The 17136-nt window shown below is 40.5% G+C and overlaps 1 protein-coding gene across 1 annotated transcript in view; it reads left to right on the top strand.

Moving 5' to 3' along the window:
• LOC103603048 (pappalysin-2-like) overlaps positions 1-17136 on the top strand; it is a gene marked incomplete at its 3' end in the record, with an annotated part of 159354 nt that overhangs the window by 85921 nt on the left and 56297 nt on the right. The window contains exons 11-12 of the mRNA XM_008587526.1: positions 3797-3932; positions 4134-4350. Of these exons, the coding sequence (XP_008585748.1) occupies positions 3797-3932; positions 4134-4350 (353 nt within the window). The remainder of the gene's footprint in view (positions 1-3796; positions 3933-4133; positions 4351-17136) is intronic.

The raw sequence follows: 17136 nt of genomic DNA, 5'->3' as shown, positions 1-17136 counted from the left end.
AATTAATGTGCAGTCTTTGGATGAAAAAAAAAAAAAAAGAATTGAATATGTGGAGCTGGCTTTCTGTCTGTTGGTATCTATTGACCTATCGATCTGTTTATCTATTTATCTATCTCCTTTATGTTTTCTCTTTGATTCAAAGTATTTTGTGATGGATTCACTGAGCTAATTTCACTGGCAATCCCTCTATGTAAAGACCATTCCTCAGACCTGAGAATTGCTTGCTTTTCTAGAGGGCTCTGTCTCCTTCCTGGTATCTAGCTGTAGTTTTTCTTTCTTGTCAGGAACATATTTAAATTAATTTTATGTTGCCCATGTAATACATGAATGTGATCTTCTTATCAAAGCAAATAATAAAATGTTAGATAAAGACAACAATCCTTTTGACTTTCTGGCACTTTGGATTTTTCTTATTGGGCATGCCTGGTACACATCTCAGATCTAAGAAGTCCCCAGGGAATGCTTCAGGTGAGCTTTGTCCTGAAGGGGACAGCTGTTCACAATTATGCACCTGGTGTGGTGATAAGAGGAGTGTCATACTTAGTGGTGAAGGGAGTGGAGTCGTAGAGCTTACTGTTGCCAAATTTTCTGCTCTAGCTCCCACTTGTCTTTCAAGTGTAGGATCATAAAATTCATTATTTGTTTTATATAAAGTAAACATTGTCTGGACTATCACATATATTAAGACAACTATGACTTGACTGTGGAAAGAGCAAACTTCTAAAAATACCTTTGAATAAGAAATACATTTTTAATTTTATAATTACACTGTCAATTCTGGAAGTTTCTATGTCTCTTTGTACAACAAATGTAGATTTTTAATAAACACATGTTGAATTAGATTTTCTGAAAAGTGTATTAAAATAATTATATGTATAATGTATTTTTCATAGATTCCATTTATAAAGTAGAGAAACATTCTATATTAAGAGCCTCAAATATTGACAGTTTCTATAGAAGCAGAATCTGGAGTAGCAATTCCCATTTTTATGAGCGTCAATTGAAAATAGCATATATGAAAAATTTTAACCTATACATTCAGAAAAGCATAATTCTCCATACATAAAAACATGCAGATGTAGATTTAATTTAAAAACCTTATTCTTTCTTTTCTTCCTGCAATGTAAACAGGATATTGAAAATAGCATATATGAAAAATTTTAACCTATACATTCAGAAAAGCATAATTCTCCATATATAAAAACATGCAGATGTAGATTTAATTTAAAAACCTTATTCTTTCTTTTCTTCCTGCAATGTAAACAGGATAAAAACATTAATTTTTGAAAATAAGAATTACTGAACATTGAGTTCTTACAATACAATAGGCCCTGTTCTATGTGTTTCCACATGATATCACTTAATCTTTAAAATAACCTTGTGAGATAGGTAATATCCATATTTCTCAGCTGTGGAAAAGAGGAACCCTAGGCTCAGAGAGGAGAGATGGATTGCTTGATCTCTTGGCTAGTAAAGAGTCAAAACCAGAGTCATACCCAGAGCTTCTGCCTGATCAACTCTCCAGAACAGTGAATTTACTTGGTTCCTTTTGCCCCGCATGTGCAGATTAAGACTAGTTTCTGCTTCTGAGGCTGCAATGCTTGTACAAGAGAGTTTATATTTTCTTTTTCTTCTAGTTGCTGCTGTGGAACATACTTGGGGTTCCCAAGAGGATGAAATTGGCTACCTTTTCATGTCACTGTGAGACTCAGCATTCTAGACTCAATTAAATCCTTGTCTCTCTTTGCTTTGTGTTGCCCAACATTCCTCAGCCTGAGTCTCCTTTGCAAGTCTCACCTGTGGTTTTCCTACTTAAGCCAGGGCCTGGAAATTCTGCATTGCCTCTTCCCACAAATCACAGTGCAGACACTGCCACAAGGAACAGGCTTTTAGATTTAAAATGATTTGGTATTCAAAGGCCCTTAGAGCAAGGCAGCATATTGCTAGGAGGTGTAAAATGGGTTGGAGGTTTTGGGCATGGGCCCTTAGGACAGGGAAACCCACACTGTAAGACCTAGCTCTACTAATTAATTTCAGGTGGGTGGTATCTATTTTGGGACTCAAAAGAAGATGGGAAGACTGAGCTCTCCTGTTACTTGGAGAAGCCACTCTACTCTTCAGATCTGAGGCCTACTGGGGTAAAGCCACCAGATATTTGTTTGGACTCTTGTCAGTTCCTGGCTCAGAAAAAGACCCAGAACTTTTTTCCAGTACTCAGGTCTCTTTTGTGGTATATGAAAAGTAAGAGGCTGTGGGAGTTCCCAGGGGACCTGATGTCATTTGATGCTGGAGCTGAGGGCTTAGAATTAAGCTCCTAGTTACCTTACGATGTGTTTCATGTCTAGCCCTCATCCAGACAGGGACAGAGGACTTCATATTGTAAGCTGTAACCTATGGGTCTGGATGTTTCTTAAGTAATGAAGGAATATTTATTACTTCAAAGAGGGGAAATGAAAAAAAAAAAAAAAAACACTGTAAAAAGAGAGTGCGGATGGTCTTCCCCTCCAATGGGGAGAGGAAGAAGGGAGAGCTGTGCTGCTTTGACCACTGCAAACCATAAAATCACCCTAATTAAGCCAGCAGTGCAAATGGACACTCTATAAACACACTGCCAAGACTGAGAAAAAAATCTGTCTGTGGACAAGAAAGAATTCTTGTTAAAATGGAAAACATGTTTTACTCTTCCTGCTCCCCAGTTTTAGAGGCGGTCCCTGCCGCTAGATGTTGTATCCAGCTTTTACACTGAGAACGATTTTCCTTGGGCTGCATACCCCTTAGAACCTGATAAAAAGCTAGAGAAATGCACACAGAACTTTGGAAGGTCCAGCACCATATTCTAATATTATAACACCCATGTAACACCAGGAAAAGTTGGAATGTATTCTCCACAGAAATTCAGAGTAATGTCCAGCTCTAGGAAGTAAAACAAAAGTAGAATTACTGCATCAAACAAGTCCAGTGTGGAAAATAAGCCCAGGACTCTTACCTGGTAGAGGGACTATACTTTATCCTCCAACTTTTCTACTAAAGGATTCCCAGGGACAAGCCTTCTGTAGTTTACTTTGAAATACTGTTTTAGTGTTAATTAGTCTAACCATCTAGGAATATTCCTGATAAATATCTGGGTTTTCCTGTGCCTCAGTGTTGGCTTGTTTTCCAGTCAGGAACAGGGTATATATGCTTGGGGCACCAGGAAAACTGCATAAGTACAAGCCATTTGGCTGATTCTAATCTCAGAAGTAATAGGCTCTGCAGTAGCCTCTCTCCCGTATCATAGTTCACATGCTAAATGAGAGGCTCTGATAAAAATTGGGGGCTTGGGGGAGATAGGGTGATAGGACAGGACCAGCAGCTATTGCAGTTGAGCACTTGCAACAGTTCAGAACTTGATGTTTGCTTGGTAATCATCTTGACCTCTCTCACTTTGGGAATAAGTAGGTACCGGTTGGCTATGTGGTAGTTGACTGTCTCCAGCAATGGTCTTTTTGAGTGATCTTTTTTTGAGAAATTTAAAGAAAGGCAGATCCAAGTTAAAAAAGAAATCGTTGATGTAAGCACTCTCAGAAAAAGACGGGATGCTCAGTAGCTGAAAATTATCGCCTTTCCATCTCGTCTTGAGGTTTCATGCAACCTTAATTACCTTTCTGTGCCTATTTCATATTTTTCCCATTTGTAAAGGAGAAGGAAGCGCTTAGTTTGTAAATGATGAGTATCTGAGAAGAATAAAAATGTCATGGTGCTTGCTTTGATATCCCAATGGAAATGATGACTCATACGGGTGTGTGCTCATGCCTAGGTGTGTTTCAATAGACCAGGAGTGGCTGCAGCAATTTTCGTTTTCTTGACTTCTGATGGTCTGGACCCTGGGGAGCATCAGCAGTCAACGGTGACCCTTTACCTAACTGATGTCAGTGGAAGCAACCACTCTCTTGGTGAGTCTTACAATGGTCCCTTTAGTATCACTAAAGGACAACCCAATAGACCCAGGAGTCAGCTTGATGGCTGTCTCTGAGATTGTTTGGGATCTTGCCTACATCACACAGCTATTAAGAGGATAAAATGAATACTAGATATGGAAACATGGTGTTAGATGAATGGCTTAAAACATGACTCACGTCCTTATTTCTCTTCAGGAACCTATGAACTGTCATGCCAGCATAACCCACTGGTTGTCAATGTGACCCATCACCCACATGTCCTCTTTCACCATACCACCTCAGTGCTGCTGAATTTCTCATCTCCATTGGTGGGCATCTCAGCCGTGGCTCTAAGGATATCCTCCCACATCAGTCCTTCAGCTTCCAATAACTGCATCCCAGAGCACAAGGGGCAAAGTCATCAGAGACAGAGGTACAAAGTCCCCTTTCTTCTTTTTCTTTTTTTTTAAAACCTTCTCCTTGTGGTTGTGATGCACTGCTATCATTTACTTACATAGTGTTGTGTATCCGGTGGTTGCTTAATCACTAACTGAAAAATGGATTTAGGGACTACTAAAGAGACAAAAGAAGCAAGCAAAGAATAATTTGTAAAAGGCATGCTTAGGTTTTATATTTTGCTCTTTTTTTCCTTATTTGAGCATAATTTTTATGTAATTATTTAGTGTCTCAACAAGGTCTTAACATCTTTTTTACATATAAAACCACTGTCTTCAAGTCAACATTGTTATATAAACTGCCAAAAATTCTCTGCCAAAAACTCAATGTTCCCTAGGCAATGTATATTTTTCCACTTGTTCTCACCTAGACAGTGTATACAGCAAGTTGAACAATTACTTGCTAAGGCATGTCGTATAATCATTTAGGGTTACATATGAAAATAGGGAATACATTAGCTTCATGTGTCTTTCTGTGGACATCTGTGATTGTCATCATCTAGGCAGATGTGGCTGTGAGGTTCACTGGACTCTAGGCAGCAAGTAGTACAGGGACTACACTTCACACTGTTGGTGTGCCGAGGGTTGGGGGAGGGAGCACTCCAAACAACAGTCTGTGCTGCAGTTGGGATACATCATACTATGATCTAATCGATTGAATGAGACTATAGGTACCAGGGTTCATTTACTCAGGGAGGGAGGGGAGATCATGTACTTATTACTAGGTGATTGGGATCCTAGTCACAAAAGCTGGGGTTCCAGGCAGTGCTCAATCAGCACTCAGTCACCAAGGAGAAACCATAGTCCCCCCCATGCCCATCCTAGGTATACCAGAAACCCAGCCCTGAAACGACAGGGACTAGACAGTACTAGTACAGTATATTAGTTATCTATTGCTGTGTAACAAATTATACCAAAATTTAGTGGTTTGACACAGCAAACATCATCTCACAGTTTCTGTGGGTGAGGAATCTGGGTGTAGCTCCGCTGGGTGCCTCTGGCGTAGGGTCTTTTATGAGGTTGCAGTCAAGCAGTTGGTCAAAGTTGCAGTTACCCCAAGGCTCGGGTGGAGCTGGAGAAGTCACTTCTAAGCTCACTCACGTGGCTATTGTCAGGCTTCAGAAGACTTCCCTCCATGGTCACTTACATAGGTGTCAACAATGGGCTTTTTCACATAGGCATAGCTCAGTTTCTTGTCATGAGGGCCTCTCCATAAGCTGTTTCAGTGTCCTTACGACATGGCAGCTCATGATCCAAGAGAAAGAGAACCAGCGAGGGTGAATAGAGGAGAGACTGCCCAAGAGGGAAGCACAGCCTTTTTATAACATAACGTTGGAAAGGACAGCACATTACTTCTGGCATATCCTATTCACTAGAAATGAGTCAGTAAATCCAGCCCATACAAGGGGAGAGGTTTACATAAGGGCATGAATCACTGGGGTCCATTTTAGAGGCTATATATCACATGTAGTAATAGTGGCATATGTTAATTGAGCACTAACTATGTGCTAGACATTGTTCTAAGTGCTAGGAAAGGAGAAACAGTAAAACATAGAGTCTAGATAATGGGCATTGTAACATTAGCTAGTTCATCTGTAACTTTAATATCTTCTTAGTGACAAAAGCCTTCAAATATTAACTCAAGAATGTAGATTATTAATTCTGATAAACAATGTTATTGTTACTAAAATAACATTGTTTATGAGAATTATTGCCTGTCCCTCATCACTTTCAAATTATTTTCTCTACTGGCTCTACCTCTGGCCTGAAGCCATATAGAATTTCTTTCAGGTCCCTGAAGCACGTGTTCTTGATGAGCTTAGCACATAATGTTTCTACTTACTTGAATGGCTTCCAGTCCTTCTTTACTTCAACTCATACTTTCCCATCAGGATTCGCCTTCTGTGAAGTTTTGGCAAACTCCCGCCCTGTTTCCATAGGACATAGTACATACCCAAACTCTACAAAAGGAGCTCTCACATTGGGTGGGAACTGTTCATTTACCTGCTGTTCTTTTTCTTTTAACCCTTTACTTCAACTCATACTTTCCCATCAGGATTCGCCTTCTGTGAAGTTTTGGCAAACTCCCTCCCTGTTTCCATAGGACATAGTACATACCCAAACTCTACAAAAGGAGCTATCACATTGGGTGGGAACTGTTCTTTTACCTGCTGTTCTTTTTCTTTTAACTCTGAGCTCTCTGGGGTGGGAATTCTGCTTAGTATCTCTCAGTACCTAGCAGAGGGCTTGGCACACAGTAGGTACCAGAAACTGTGGTGAGTGACAGTTGCTGACTTTACCTGTAGGTGCTCTGTGGAACAGAACTGCACAAGTAAACCAACATAGTAGAAGTCACAGCCTCTCTAGATATTAGGGACAAGACTTCTTCTCACCATCATAGCTGTATAGTTTCGACAAAGAAGTTGATTAATTGTGATCACTGCTGCTAGGTCTTCACTTATTTTCATGTGGCACTGTGGGAAAACAAGTTTTATATGCATGCATGCAAACCAGTAGAAATAGGATATGATTCTCCAGTTTATACAGAGTGTATCTGGAATGCATAAGCATTTCCAAACCACATGTGATTGACAAGAGCCATGCAAATTTACTTTTCCTTGTCAGCTAGCAAATCAGTGCAATATTGTAAATTTTGATGTGCACAAAACCTAATAAATCCCATATACTTTCATTGTGAATGTGTTTAAAATCAGAAACCTCATGTACTCTCAAATAGTAAAGTCTTTTTGCTGCCTTGTATCAATCAGAGTTGTATGTGTAGATACACCATAATATGAAACCCTCAAATTCTGTGCATAGTGAGAGGGATTCCTGGGTACCTCCTTCATACCCCTTATGACCTGAATTCCATTAATACTTACATGGGCAGGGGAGAGCTGACAGATGCCTGGCAGTAGAAGATGTGTTATCCGTTTATATTTAACCAGCTATTAATGACCAGTGGCCTGTCCTTCCTACAATACTACATTTTTGAACCAGTCTGACTGGCCCATAGAATTTCAGCTGAAAGCCAATAAACCTAAATGTGCTTTGGACAAAATAATTCCTCCCTGCTCCCCACTTAAGTAGAAACAATACCTGACGTTATACCCATAGTGTCCCCTAGTGTGGAATCTTCTGGAGATGAAGAACATTATCTCCTTTTCCAGAACATGGGCTTATGACAACGACTGAAACTTCTGACTACTCATCCCTTAATAGCATTTACACTTTCCCTCTTATCTACCTAGATTTCTCTGTCTACCTGCCTTATAAAAGGTTGAGAATATGGCGTAAACCTTCCAAACAATTGTTCTTCTTTCAGTTTTTCCTTGTATTTCAAAGCTTTTGCTTTTCATAATTTGATGTTACATAGTTAGGTAGGTAACTTTTTCTGACTGTTTTATCTTTATTAAGACCACACCTCTTGCCAACCCTTTTGCCCCTTTAAATGCTTTTGGCTTTGTATTCTACTTTGTCTGGAATTAAAATTTCCATCCCTACTTTCCTTTTGTTTGTATTTGCTTGATAAATGTTTGCCTTTCTTTTATTTTTAACCTTTTTCTGTTTTCAGTGCCAATGAGCCCAGGGCACATGGCTGCATTGCACTGTTTACAAAGACGGTACGATTTTACCATGTAAAACTACTGCAAGATTTTATTCTGAAAATGTATCTCATGATCCTCAAGCCTCTAGGAACTTTTAGGACTTTGTAGCATTTTTACCTTTGGGATGTTTATCTCCCGGGATACTATGGCTTTGGCCAATGGCTCTACACCCCCAGTGACCCCCATTCCACCTCACCAAGACCCTTTCACTTTCAGACCTGAAGTCTTGAAATGAGCAGAGAAAGGCTGGTACTGGTGGGAATAATGGAGGGAGAAGAGATCTGTGATCCATGAAAAGCAGTGCCCAGTTTTCTAGTCTTTACAGGGGCCAGGTAATGAAAGAATGACCTATTTCCTTCTTTTAGTAAAGAGGAGAATGTAGGAGAGTGAAGAAAGAATGCTCATTTCTTTCTCTTAGTATGGCTCTATTTCTTATTTGCTTTTTTTTTTCAGAAAACAAAAAGTGCATGTTTTGGCTTCCAATTACGTTTCTCAATTTAACTGTAGTACATTTTGCAATCAGGAGGAAATCCTCACAGATTCTGGCTGTCAGTCTGGGTTTATGTTATTGATAAGAATTTTTATATTTTTCCGTATTGTTGGTATTTAAGTGGAAAGAAGGGAGAAGTTGTCATAGTATTCTTGTGAAATTAACTGAGAATAGTACCTGTAGAATTTAAAACAACTTCTAATATCAGGTTGGGACATCGTCCGTGGCAGATTCCACATCACTCCTCATCTTTATTTTTTATCATCTTCTTTTTAGAAGGTGTGCCAGTTAGGAATCAATTCATGGCCTCTTGGCTCTAAATCCACCCTCATCACCTGCATTATAATACTCGTATTTATCCTCTGCCAACTGGCACCATATTAAGTGCACTGGGTGCTTAAGAAACATCGCAGGAGGAAGGGGTTTCTTGTTCTGGTTTTGGTGTGCTATCTTCTCTTCTGCTGCTACGACATGCTCAGCCAGTGTTGTGCAGGATGCCTGTAGTCAAGTACAACAGCCACTTGGACTCCTGAGGCATTGTTTCAGTTGGGTCTTCATCACAATCTACCAAATGTGACAGCTTGATTAATTATGAGGCCACTGCATGCCATGGACTAGCATCCCATTTGCCATTGACAAGGAGCTCAACATTGTACTCAAGCCCAAATGCACAACTGAACTGATTGCCAAATCTCATCTTTGTGAATCTATCTCCTAGTAGCATTCCCAGTATCATTCTGTGTCAGTTGGGGTCCAGTTGGTATGTCATAATTAGAATAGGAAAAGTTTAATGTAGAAAATTATTGTCTGAGCGTGTGGTGTTATAACACCAAGGTCAAGCCAGCCACCAAAAAAAAAAAAAAAAAAAAAAAAAAAAAACCCCCCCCCCCCCCCCCCCCACCCCCAAAAAAAAAAAAAAAAAATAGTACACCCCCCCCACACACACACACATAAAAATAAACTGGTAACAGAGGATTAAGTACCAAGGGGTAAAGAGCACACTCAAGAATAGAAGAATGGTGGATAAAGGAAGCAAGCATTGCTTTTAAGAGTATCCAGGGAAGGCTACCCACCCAAAGCTGAGATTCAGATCTCACTGGAGGAGGTGGAGCTGTAGCAGGCTGGAATGCAGAGAAGTTTGCTGAGGTTCCACACGATGGGGCTGGTAATCAGGAAACTGCCCACTGGGGTGCTGACGCAGACTCATTAAGAAGCTGCCTGCTGCGGCATTACTGGGACTTATTGGAAAGCTGCCATTAGGTGCTGCTTAAACATTCTGGGAGGCCACCCACAGGGCACGGATGAAACTTGATGGGAAGGCACCCACTGAGGTGCCACTGAAACTTGTTGGAAGGCCAGCTAGGGTGCTGGTGGACCTTGCTGGGACATGCAGAGTGTCCTTGAAACTTGCTAGGTGGTGAGCACCACTGGTTGTTCCCCACACTGCTGGATGTAGGAATGAAGAAGATAAGCCCCTTTGTCCTGCGATGTCTGTCCAATGCCACCTATTGAGAAAATGTGACATCATGCTAGCTGGCAAAGGAGAGATATTTATATGGTTCAGCTCTATTATCACAAGGTACAGCAATGAAGGGCAGATTTGGAATTGAGAGGAATTAAGTTGGTAACTGCCAGAGAAGGTCTTATCAAACAACCAAAAAGAAACCTCTTTTCTCTCTGTCTTTTATATTTAAGATAGAATGTCCTCTAAGTTTTTTTTAAAATACTAAAACCATTTTTCAATGTCACTTGTAAATAGATTGAGCTAAGTAGAAATGTGTATTTTCTTCTTTTCATATTTTGGACTTAGCTTAAGTCCAAGGCAAACACAAAGTATAAATACTTCATTGGTTTATTCAGTAAAATATACATTCTGATTAAGGTGAAAAACAAGCTATTGATATAAATGTAAAACTGTAATAGATTCTGAGGTTTGCCTTAAACTGTAGCTTATCAAGGCCAAGTATTCTAATATAAAATTGAATGGGACATTAATCTCTTAAGATGAATAGCCATGTAGAAACCTGTTTTTTTCTCTTCTTTCTAGTTCCTCTCGTATGTATATATGTGCGTGCGTGTGTGTGTGTGTGTGTATGTTCATGCTTATTGATGTGGGTAATTGAGAATTGATTTTTGTAACAGTTTGGGTCTAATACAATGGATGTGTGTGTGCATATTTTATATATATTGCTGTATTTTAATTCAAGTAAAAGAAAAACTTCTTTCTTTTACTTCAAACTAGTAAGCCTTTTTCAGCCAGTGAGCGCACCGGCCATCCCCATATAGGATCCGATCCCACGGCGGGAGCGCGGCTGCTCTCCCAAGCACCACACTCCCCCCGAGTGCTCCATGGGGCTGGCCCCTAGTAAGCCTTTTTAAACAAATTCTTTACTTCAAGTAAAGAAAGACTTCTGAAAAGTTTAATGTAAATTGATTTGTAAAACTAATTATTCTATATAGCGTGTTGTGTGTGTGTGTGTGTGTGTGTGTGTGTTTGTGACTGTGTTATGTACATGTGCTTGTGTATAGAAAGAGACTAATTATTATTCAAAAAATATTTAAGTGCCACTGTGTGCCAGGAATCATTTTTCAGTTGAGAAAACTGAGACTCAGTGCAAAAATTCACCTTATTTGTGATTAGCAAAACTAAGACTGAAATACAGTTATTTGTTTCTAGTAAGGAAAGCTTCCATTGTATTAATGGCAAACTGTTTCAGAAATGTACTCATGTCTGCTACTCTCCAAGAGATCCTGCACCCTCCCTGAAATCCTGCCACCCTCCCTGCAATGTGGACTGCAGTAACGAGAGTTTAACTGGCCCTAGGATAACAAAGAGCACCTATATTTTTCATATATTTTATGTAAGTGGGCATATTTATTTTGAGGAAAGGGTGAAACATAATGCAGTTATATTTGGCTCCAGGTAATGCAGGTGAGCTGGAGATACCTGATGTAGTAGGTTATAAAGTGTGGAATTGTAAAGAAATTTAGGACTTTGGGGGAAATTGAGTAAATGTATAATCTAGATACGGACAATTTTATGGTCAGAATTCAGGGGATTTGGGTTAATAAGAAAAAAAGAAGTTTTGACCCAGCTCCTGTGGGGGTCATAGACAAGAAGCATGTCTATGACCCAGAGAAGAGAAAATCTGAGAAAAAATACTCCATTCTCTCTGAGACTAGAAGTGCAGCTAATCCAGGAAGAGCAACTGTAATTTTGAAAGCCTGGTTTATGTGTGTATTAGTTTTCTAGTATGAGTTATAATATTACTACAAAGTTAGCATTTTCAATAAATGCACATTTATAATCTCACAGTTTCTGGGGGTCAAAGTCTAGGCAAGGCTTAGCCGGGTCCTCTGGAAGGCTGTAATGTGGTGTCCACCAGCAGTGAGTTCTCATATGGAGGCGTGGTTGGGGAAGGCCACTTCCAAGCTCGCATGTTTGCTGATATTTGCCTCCAAACCCTATCAGAGTGTGGGCCTCGGTTTCCTGCTGGATGCTGCACAGAAGCCACATGGCTGCTTGTGTCTTTGAAGCCAATAAGAAGGAGAGTCTCTCAGGAAAAAAACTTTACAATCTTTTGTGACATGATCGCAGCAGTGACATCTTGTCACTTTTGCCATATTCAGTTGGTTAGAAGTGTCCATGGTGCCACCCACACTCAAGATGAAGGGATTACACAAGGCTGTGGATTCCAGAAGTCAGGAATCGTGTTTACCACAATACGTTAGCTTGGGCTAGGTGAATGCATGCATAGAACTTGGAGTTGTAAGTATCTGTGTGTGTCTCACATCCTGATAGAGCCCCACACTGTAGCCACGTTGTGTCAATTTACTAGGCAGCTTGGGCCCCAAGGGACATGTCAAGAATTTGCATGCAGGAAAAAAGCATGAGGGGGAAGGAGTAGTGATTCTAAGAGCAAGGTCTTCCCATAGAAATTCCCCAGTTTTCAGTGGGTTAATTATCCAGAAAACCCTTTACCAGATAATATTCTCTCAACGTTCTGTTATCTAGATATAACATGTCCATTTTATAATGATCCCTGTCCAGATTTTATTCACAAGCTCATTTTTTCTTATTCCTTAGCCTGCTACAGAACCACCTTCTCCATGGCTCAACTGAAATTGTAATCATATTTGTTAAAGTAAAATTTAATCAGTAATATCGGTTTATTTCCTAGAAAACAATAAAATTATATAAAAATCCAAAAATAAAAAGTTTTGGTTACTGTTTAAATTATCCGTGCTCTGATTCTTTTCCTAATAATGGATAATTGAGAGTTAGAAATTTTGGTCTAATAAAGTGTGGTCATATATATGTCTGTGTATGTGTTTGTGTGTATGTATGCATGTGTTTCACTTTATGCAAGGCTATCTTTTGGAAAAGGTTAATATAATGTGCATTGAATTATAGAACTAATTGAAAAAATGACAACTGTTTAAATGGATTTCAAATGCATTTTTTTAAATGCATTTCAAAAGAGCATTATTATTGTTGTTTTTAAAGACTATTCTTGTAGAGAAGTTTTAAGTTCATAGCAAAATTGAATAAAAGGTACATGTTTTCCATATGCCCCGGCCTCCACATACTGATACATCATAATCATCCCATGTCTATAGTTTACATTAAGACCCACTGTCTGTATTGTATACTCTGTGGGTTTGGACAAATATATAATGACATGTATCCACGATTATAGTATCATACAGAGCATTTTCACTGCCCTAAAAATCCTCTGTGCTCTGACCATTCATCATCCACCCCCACCACCTCAAACCCTTGGCAACTACTGATCTTTTATAGTCTCCATAATTTTGCTTTTTCCAGAATGTTATACAGTTGCAATCATACAGTATGTAGCCTTTTTGGATTGGCTTCTTTCACTTAATACTAGGCATTTAACATTCTTCCATGTCTTCTCATGGCTTGATAGCTCATTTTTTTAAAAAATATTTTTATTATTATTTTTTTTTACATTCTAAGATGTTGTTGCGGAGCAGTTGGGAGGAAGGAGAGAGAGGGAATGGGAGGGAGGTAGAGTAAGAGGAGGAGAAAGGAGGGGGCATGGTCAAGGCCTGTGGCACTCCCCTCATTCTGGTGGGGGAGTCCGGGGGCTTCTGGCAGTGGCTCAGTTGTGGCTGGGCTGGATACAGACTTGGTGGGGGCGAGGCTGAGGCCCGTGGCCCCCCACTGCACCACCTTGGGAGCCTGGGGAGCTTCTGGTCCTTCTAGGTGTTATAGGTGTTCTTTGGTGGTGTTAGACCTTTACTGGTTAATATGAGAAGTTTGTCTCTGATATGTGGATTTTTTGTTATTTCTTTCAGTTCTGTGTTAGATTATTTGCTATTCCCACCACTTCAGCTCTGCACTTGAACTAATTTGTTGTCATTTGCTTATTTCTAAAATGGGGGAACTTCCTGTGGGGACCAGCATTTGAGCCCTGTGGTTGAGCTAAATTGTTGCTTTGCTGCTGATTCTCTGGCATAGGCTTTTTGTGCAGCTCAATTTCTAATTGTTGACCTTATAAGCACTTCTGGGTCTTGTGAAGTCCAGTACACCTGGGTTGTGTGGAAGCTTTAGTCTGGGCCTGAGTCTTTTCAGCAAACTGTACCCCCTGCAGATCTATACTACTAAACAGTCTACACTGAGTGTTCCTGTGCTGATTGGTGGGCAGATCTTCTGTCCATGCTGTGCCCCATTGTTCCCCCAGTGGGCCCGTCTCCTCCACTTCCCACACTCCAAACACTTCCCATGGGATGGGTCATGTGCGGTCCCTTGCAATGACTCACTGGCCTCTGAAAGGCTCCTTTTTTCAGTTGTCTGTGTCCCCTTGCTCCTATGTGGGTCCACAGGAATCCTGTGAGAGGTCTTGCTGACCTGGGAGCCACCAAGGCCCTCTTTTCTCCCCTGCAGCTTCCAAGCAACTTCATAGGAAGGGCTCAGCAGTGGCTTTTGCCAGCTTTTTCTCCATGTGCTTACCAGGGCCAGGCTTGAAGTGGTCAGGGCTTGACATGATTGGAGTGGTTTTTTTTTTCTCTCATCATGGCTTCTCCTGCCTTCGTGAACTCTGTAGGTCTTTCCTCCTCTTCCCCTGAGCTGTAGTGGCCCCAGCTTGGCTGTCGTTGCTTTTTAATAGTTGTAAATTGGTTGATGGTGGGAAATAGATGCTGGGTACCAAGTATTCTGCCATCTTGATTGGAAGTCCTCCCTGGCCATTTCTGACCCATCCTCTAGGGTCTTTGATGTGGAGACAGCTCCAGGAAAGAAGGGTCCCCTGGATGTACTCTCCAGTAGCTCATGGAGTCTCTGAGGGGCATGTGTCCTTGGGTTTTTGAGTTATATTCCTGAGTGTGCAGTTTGCAGCTGGTGCAACTGCGTCTCTTCCAGAGCATGTATTCAAGTCAGGCTTCTGCATGGAGGCACTGGAGAACACACAGGGCACGTGGGGCAGCAGGTATTCCTGGAAGAAAGTGGCTAGAAGGAGGTGTCGGACTCCTGAATGATGAAGCCATGCAAACCAGTACCTCCACTGTGGCCAGGGACGTGGCCCCGAGGACTCAGTAGCAGTGCTCAGTGAAGGCACAGTCTCTCGGTCCATCCAGGGAGTCAGGATGTGGAGGTTCCATGGAGGGACTGAGACCTGGGCATCTGCCCAGGTCTTGCAATAGCTCATTTCTTCTCATCGCTGAATAATATTCCATGTCTGGATGTACCACCATTTATTTATACAGTTACTCTATTGAAGGACAATTTGGTTGCTTCCAAGTTTTGGCAATTATGAATAAATGTGCTATAAACACCTGTATGCAGGTTTTTATGTGGATGTAAGTTTTTAACTCCTTTGGATAAGTACCAAGGAATGTGATTGCTGAATTGAATGGTTAAGAGTACATTTAGTTCTGTAAGAAAGTGTATTATTTTTTAAGCAAAAAATAAATATTTTTTTAAAGAGCAATGCCATTCCCAGATTTTCTCCTCCTCTCTTCTCCTTTCCTTTTTTCCTTTCATCATAAATCTGTATTATCCTATTTACTTAAAACAAACTAAGCATGAACACATAACATCTGAATCAAGGAAAAACAATGAGCCACACATTGTGCTTTTGTATGATGATTCTATATTCAAGGCAACAATCCTTAAACTGAGAATTTGCTTTTTGCATTAAATACACTTACTATTAGTCTGTTACTGTGGACATCAGTTGGAGCTTAGCCTCCAACTCTTGTATATAGCCTACCCTCAAACAACAGGGCTTTGAGCTGCCTGGGTCCACTTTTAGGCAGGTTTTTTTTTTTTTTTTTTCAATAAATATATCAGAAATGTTTTGGTTAGGTGTGTCATGAATGCATGCATAATTAAGCAGTTAAGTAGCATATCTGATAGTAGGCTATTAGTAGGCTACTTAACTACTACTTAAGTAATGACCAGACTCTCCTCCCAACCCAGCATAACTTTGGTTGCTGCAGTGCTACACCTACCAGGCCCTCTGCCCAGGGGGTCAGGACCTGGTTTTGTACATTATTCATTGATTACTCAATGCACACATACATATATATAATTTACATACTGGACATGCTTTGCTAACCATGCTTATACAGTAAAAAAGAGAAGCAGGTAATTAAAAAAAAAGAGCAATCAATGAATAATGTATATTTAGTTTGGTTTGGAATGCCTCAGGATCCACACAGATAGAAATCTGCAAATTCATGAATGTGTATACTAGTTTAGACAGTTTGTTGTCTTGTTCTTCAGGTTACTGTTTCCTGAAGCAGGTTCTGCAAAAATAAATAATCCAGGGAGAAAAATCAACAATTAGCTATCACTAAATAAATCGATTTTCTGTTTGCCATTTATGATGAACTTGGGAAACACATAAGGTTACCGCTGCCTCAGGCTGACTTATCTCCATGGCCTTGTCTCTTCAGATCCCCTTTCAGTGGTGCCTCTGTATTTGCAACACAAAAGATGTGTGTTCTTGACAAGGTGGATCTGTTGACTGAGAAGATATAACCTGCGTCATTGGGTCAAATATAGATGATTTACGTATTGCCTCCATTGTTTCTGGAGAATTCACTATTGACATGGGATTGTGGTTGGGAGTGGAAGAGTGTGCTAGAAAGAAAGATAACTTTCCCATATAATTTCACTTCTATGACCTTAATAATCTCCAGAGAATTTCTAGGAGGAAGTGGCTGTGTTTTTCATTTAGGAGACGTGGGAACTCATGTGTGAACGTGTTTTTTCCTGGTTATACTATAGGTTCCCGGTAGAGGAGGGGCTGGGTCATAGAGCCTCTGAGCCCCAGTCCAGGACAGGCAGCTGGGGCACAGCTCAGCACCTTGGCATTCCGTCCCTGCTGTCATCCGTTTCCGAGTCTGGTCTTGGCAGCAGGATTATTCCATCTCTATTATCTGTCTTTTTGCTTTATGTTTCATTATTCCTTGGAAGCCTCGTTGCCGCTGCTTTACCAACCTTGGCATTCCGTCCCTGCTGTCATCCGTTTCCGAGTCTGGTCTTGGCAGCAGGATTATTTCATCTCTATTATCTGTCTTTTTGCTTTATGTTTCATTATTCCTTGGAAGCCTCGTTGCCGCTGCTTTACCGGCTTCTACTGAGCTTCAATTATTTGGAGCTCAGATGTGAAATGCCAGCCTTTTCCCCTCTT

Source organism: Galeopterus variegatus, unplaced genomic scaffold (genome assembly GCF_000696425.1).
Source record: "Galeopterus variegatus unplaced genomic scaffold, G_variegatus-3.0.2 Scaffold4411, whole genome shotgun sequence".
NCBI classification, from domain to species: domain Eukaryota; kingdom Metazoa; phylum Chordata; class Mammalia; order Dermoptera; family Cynocephalidae; genus Galeopterus; species Galeopterus variegatus.
The sequence above is the reverse complement of the archived record's forward strand: the minus strand, read 5'-3'. Positions and strand labels throughout refer to the sequence as shown.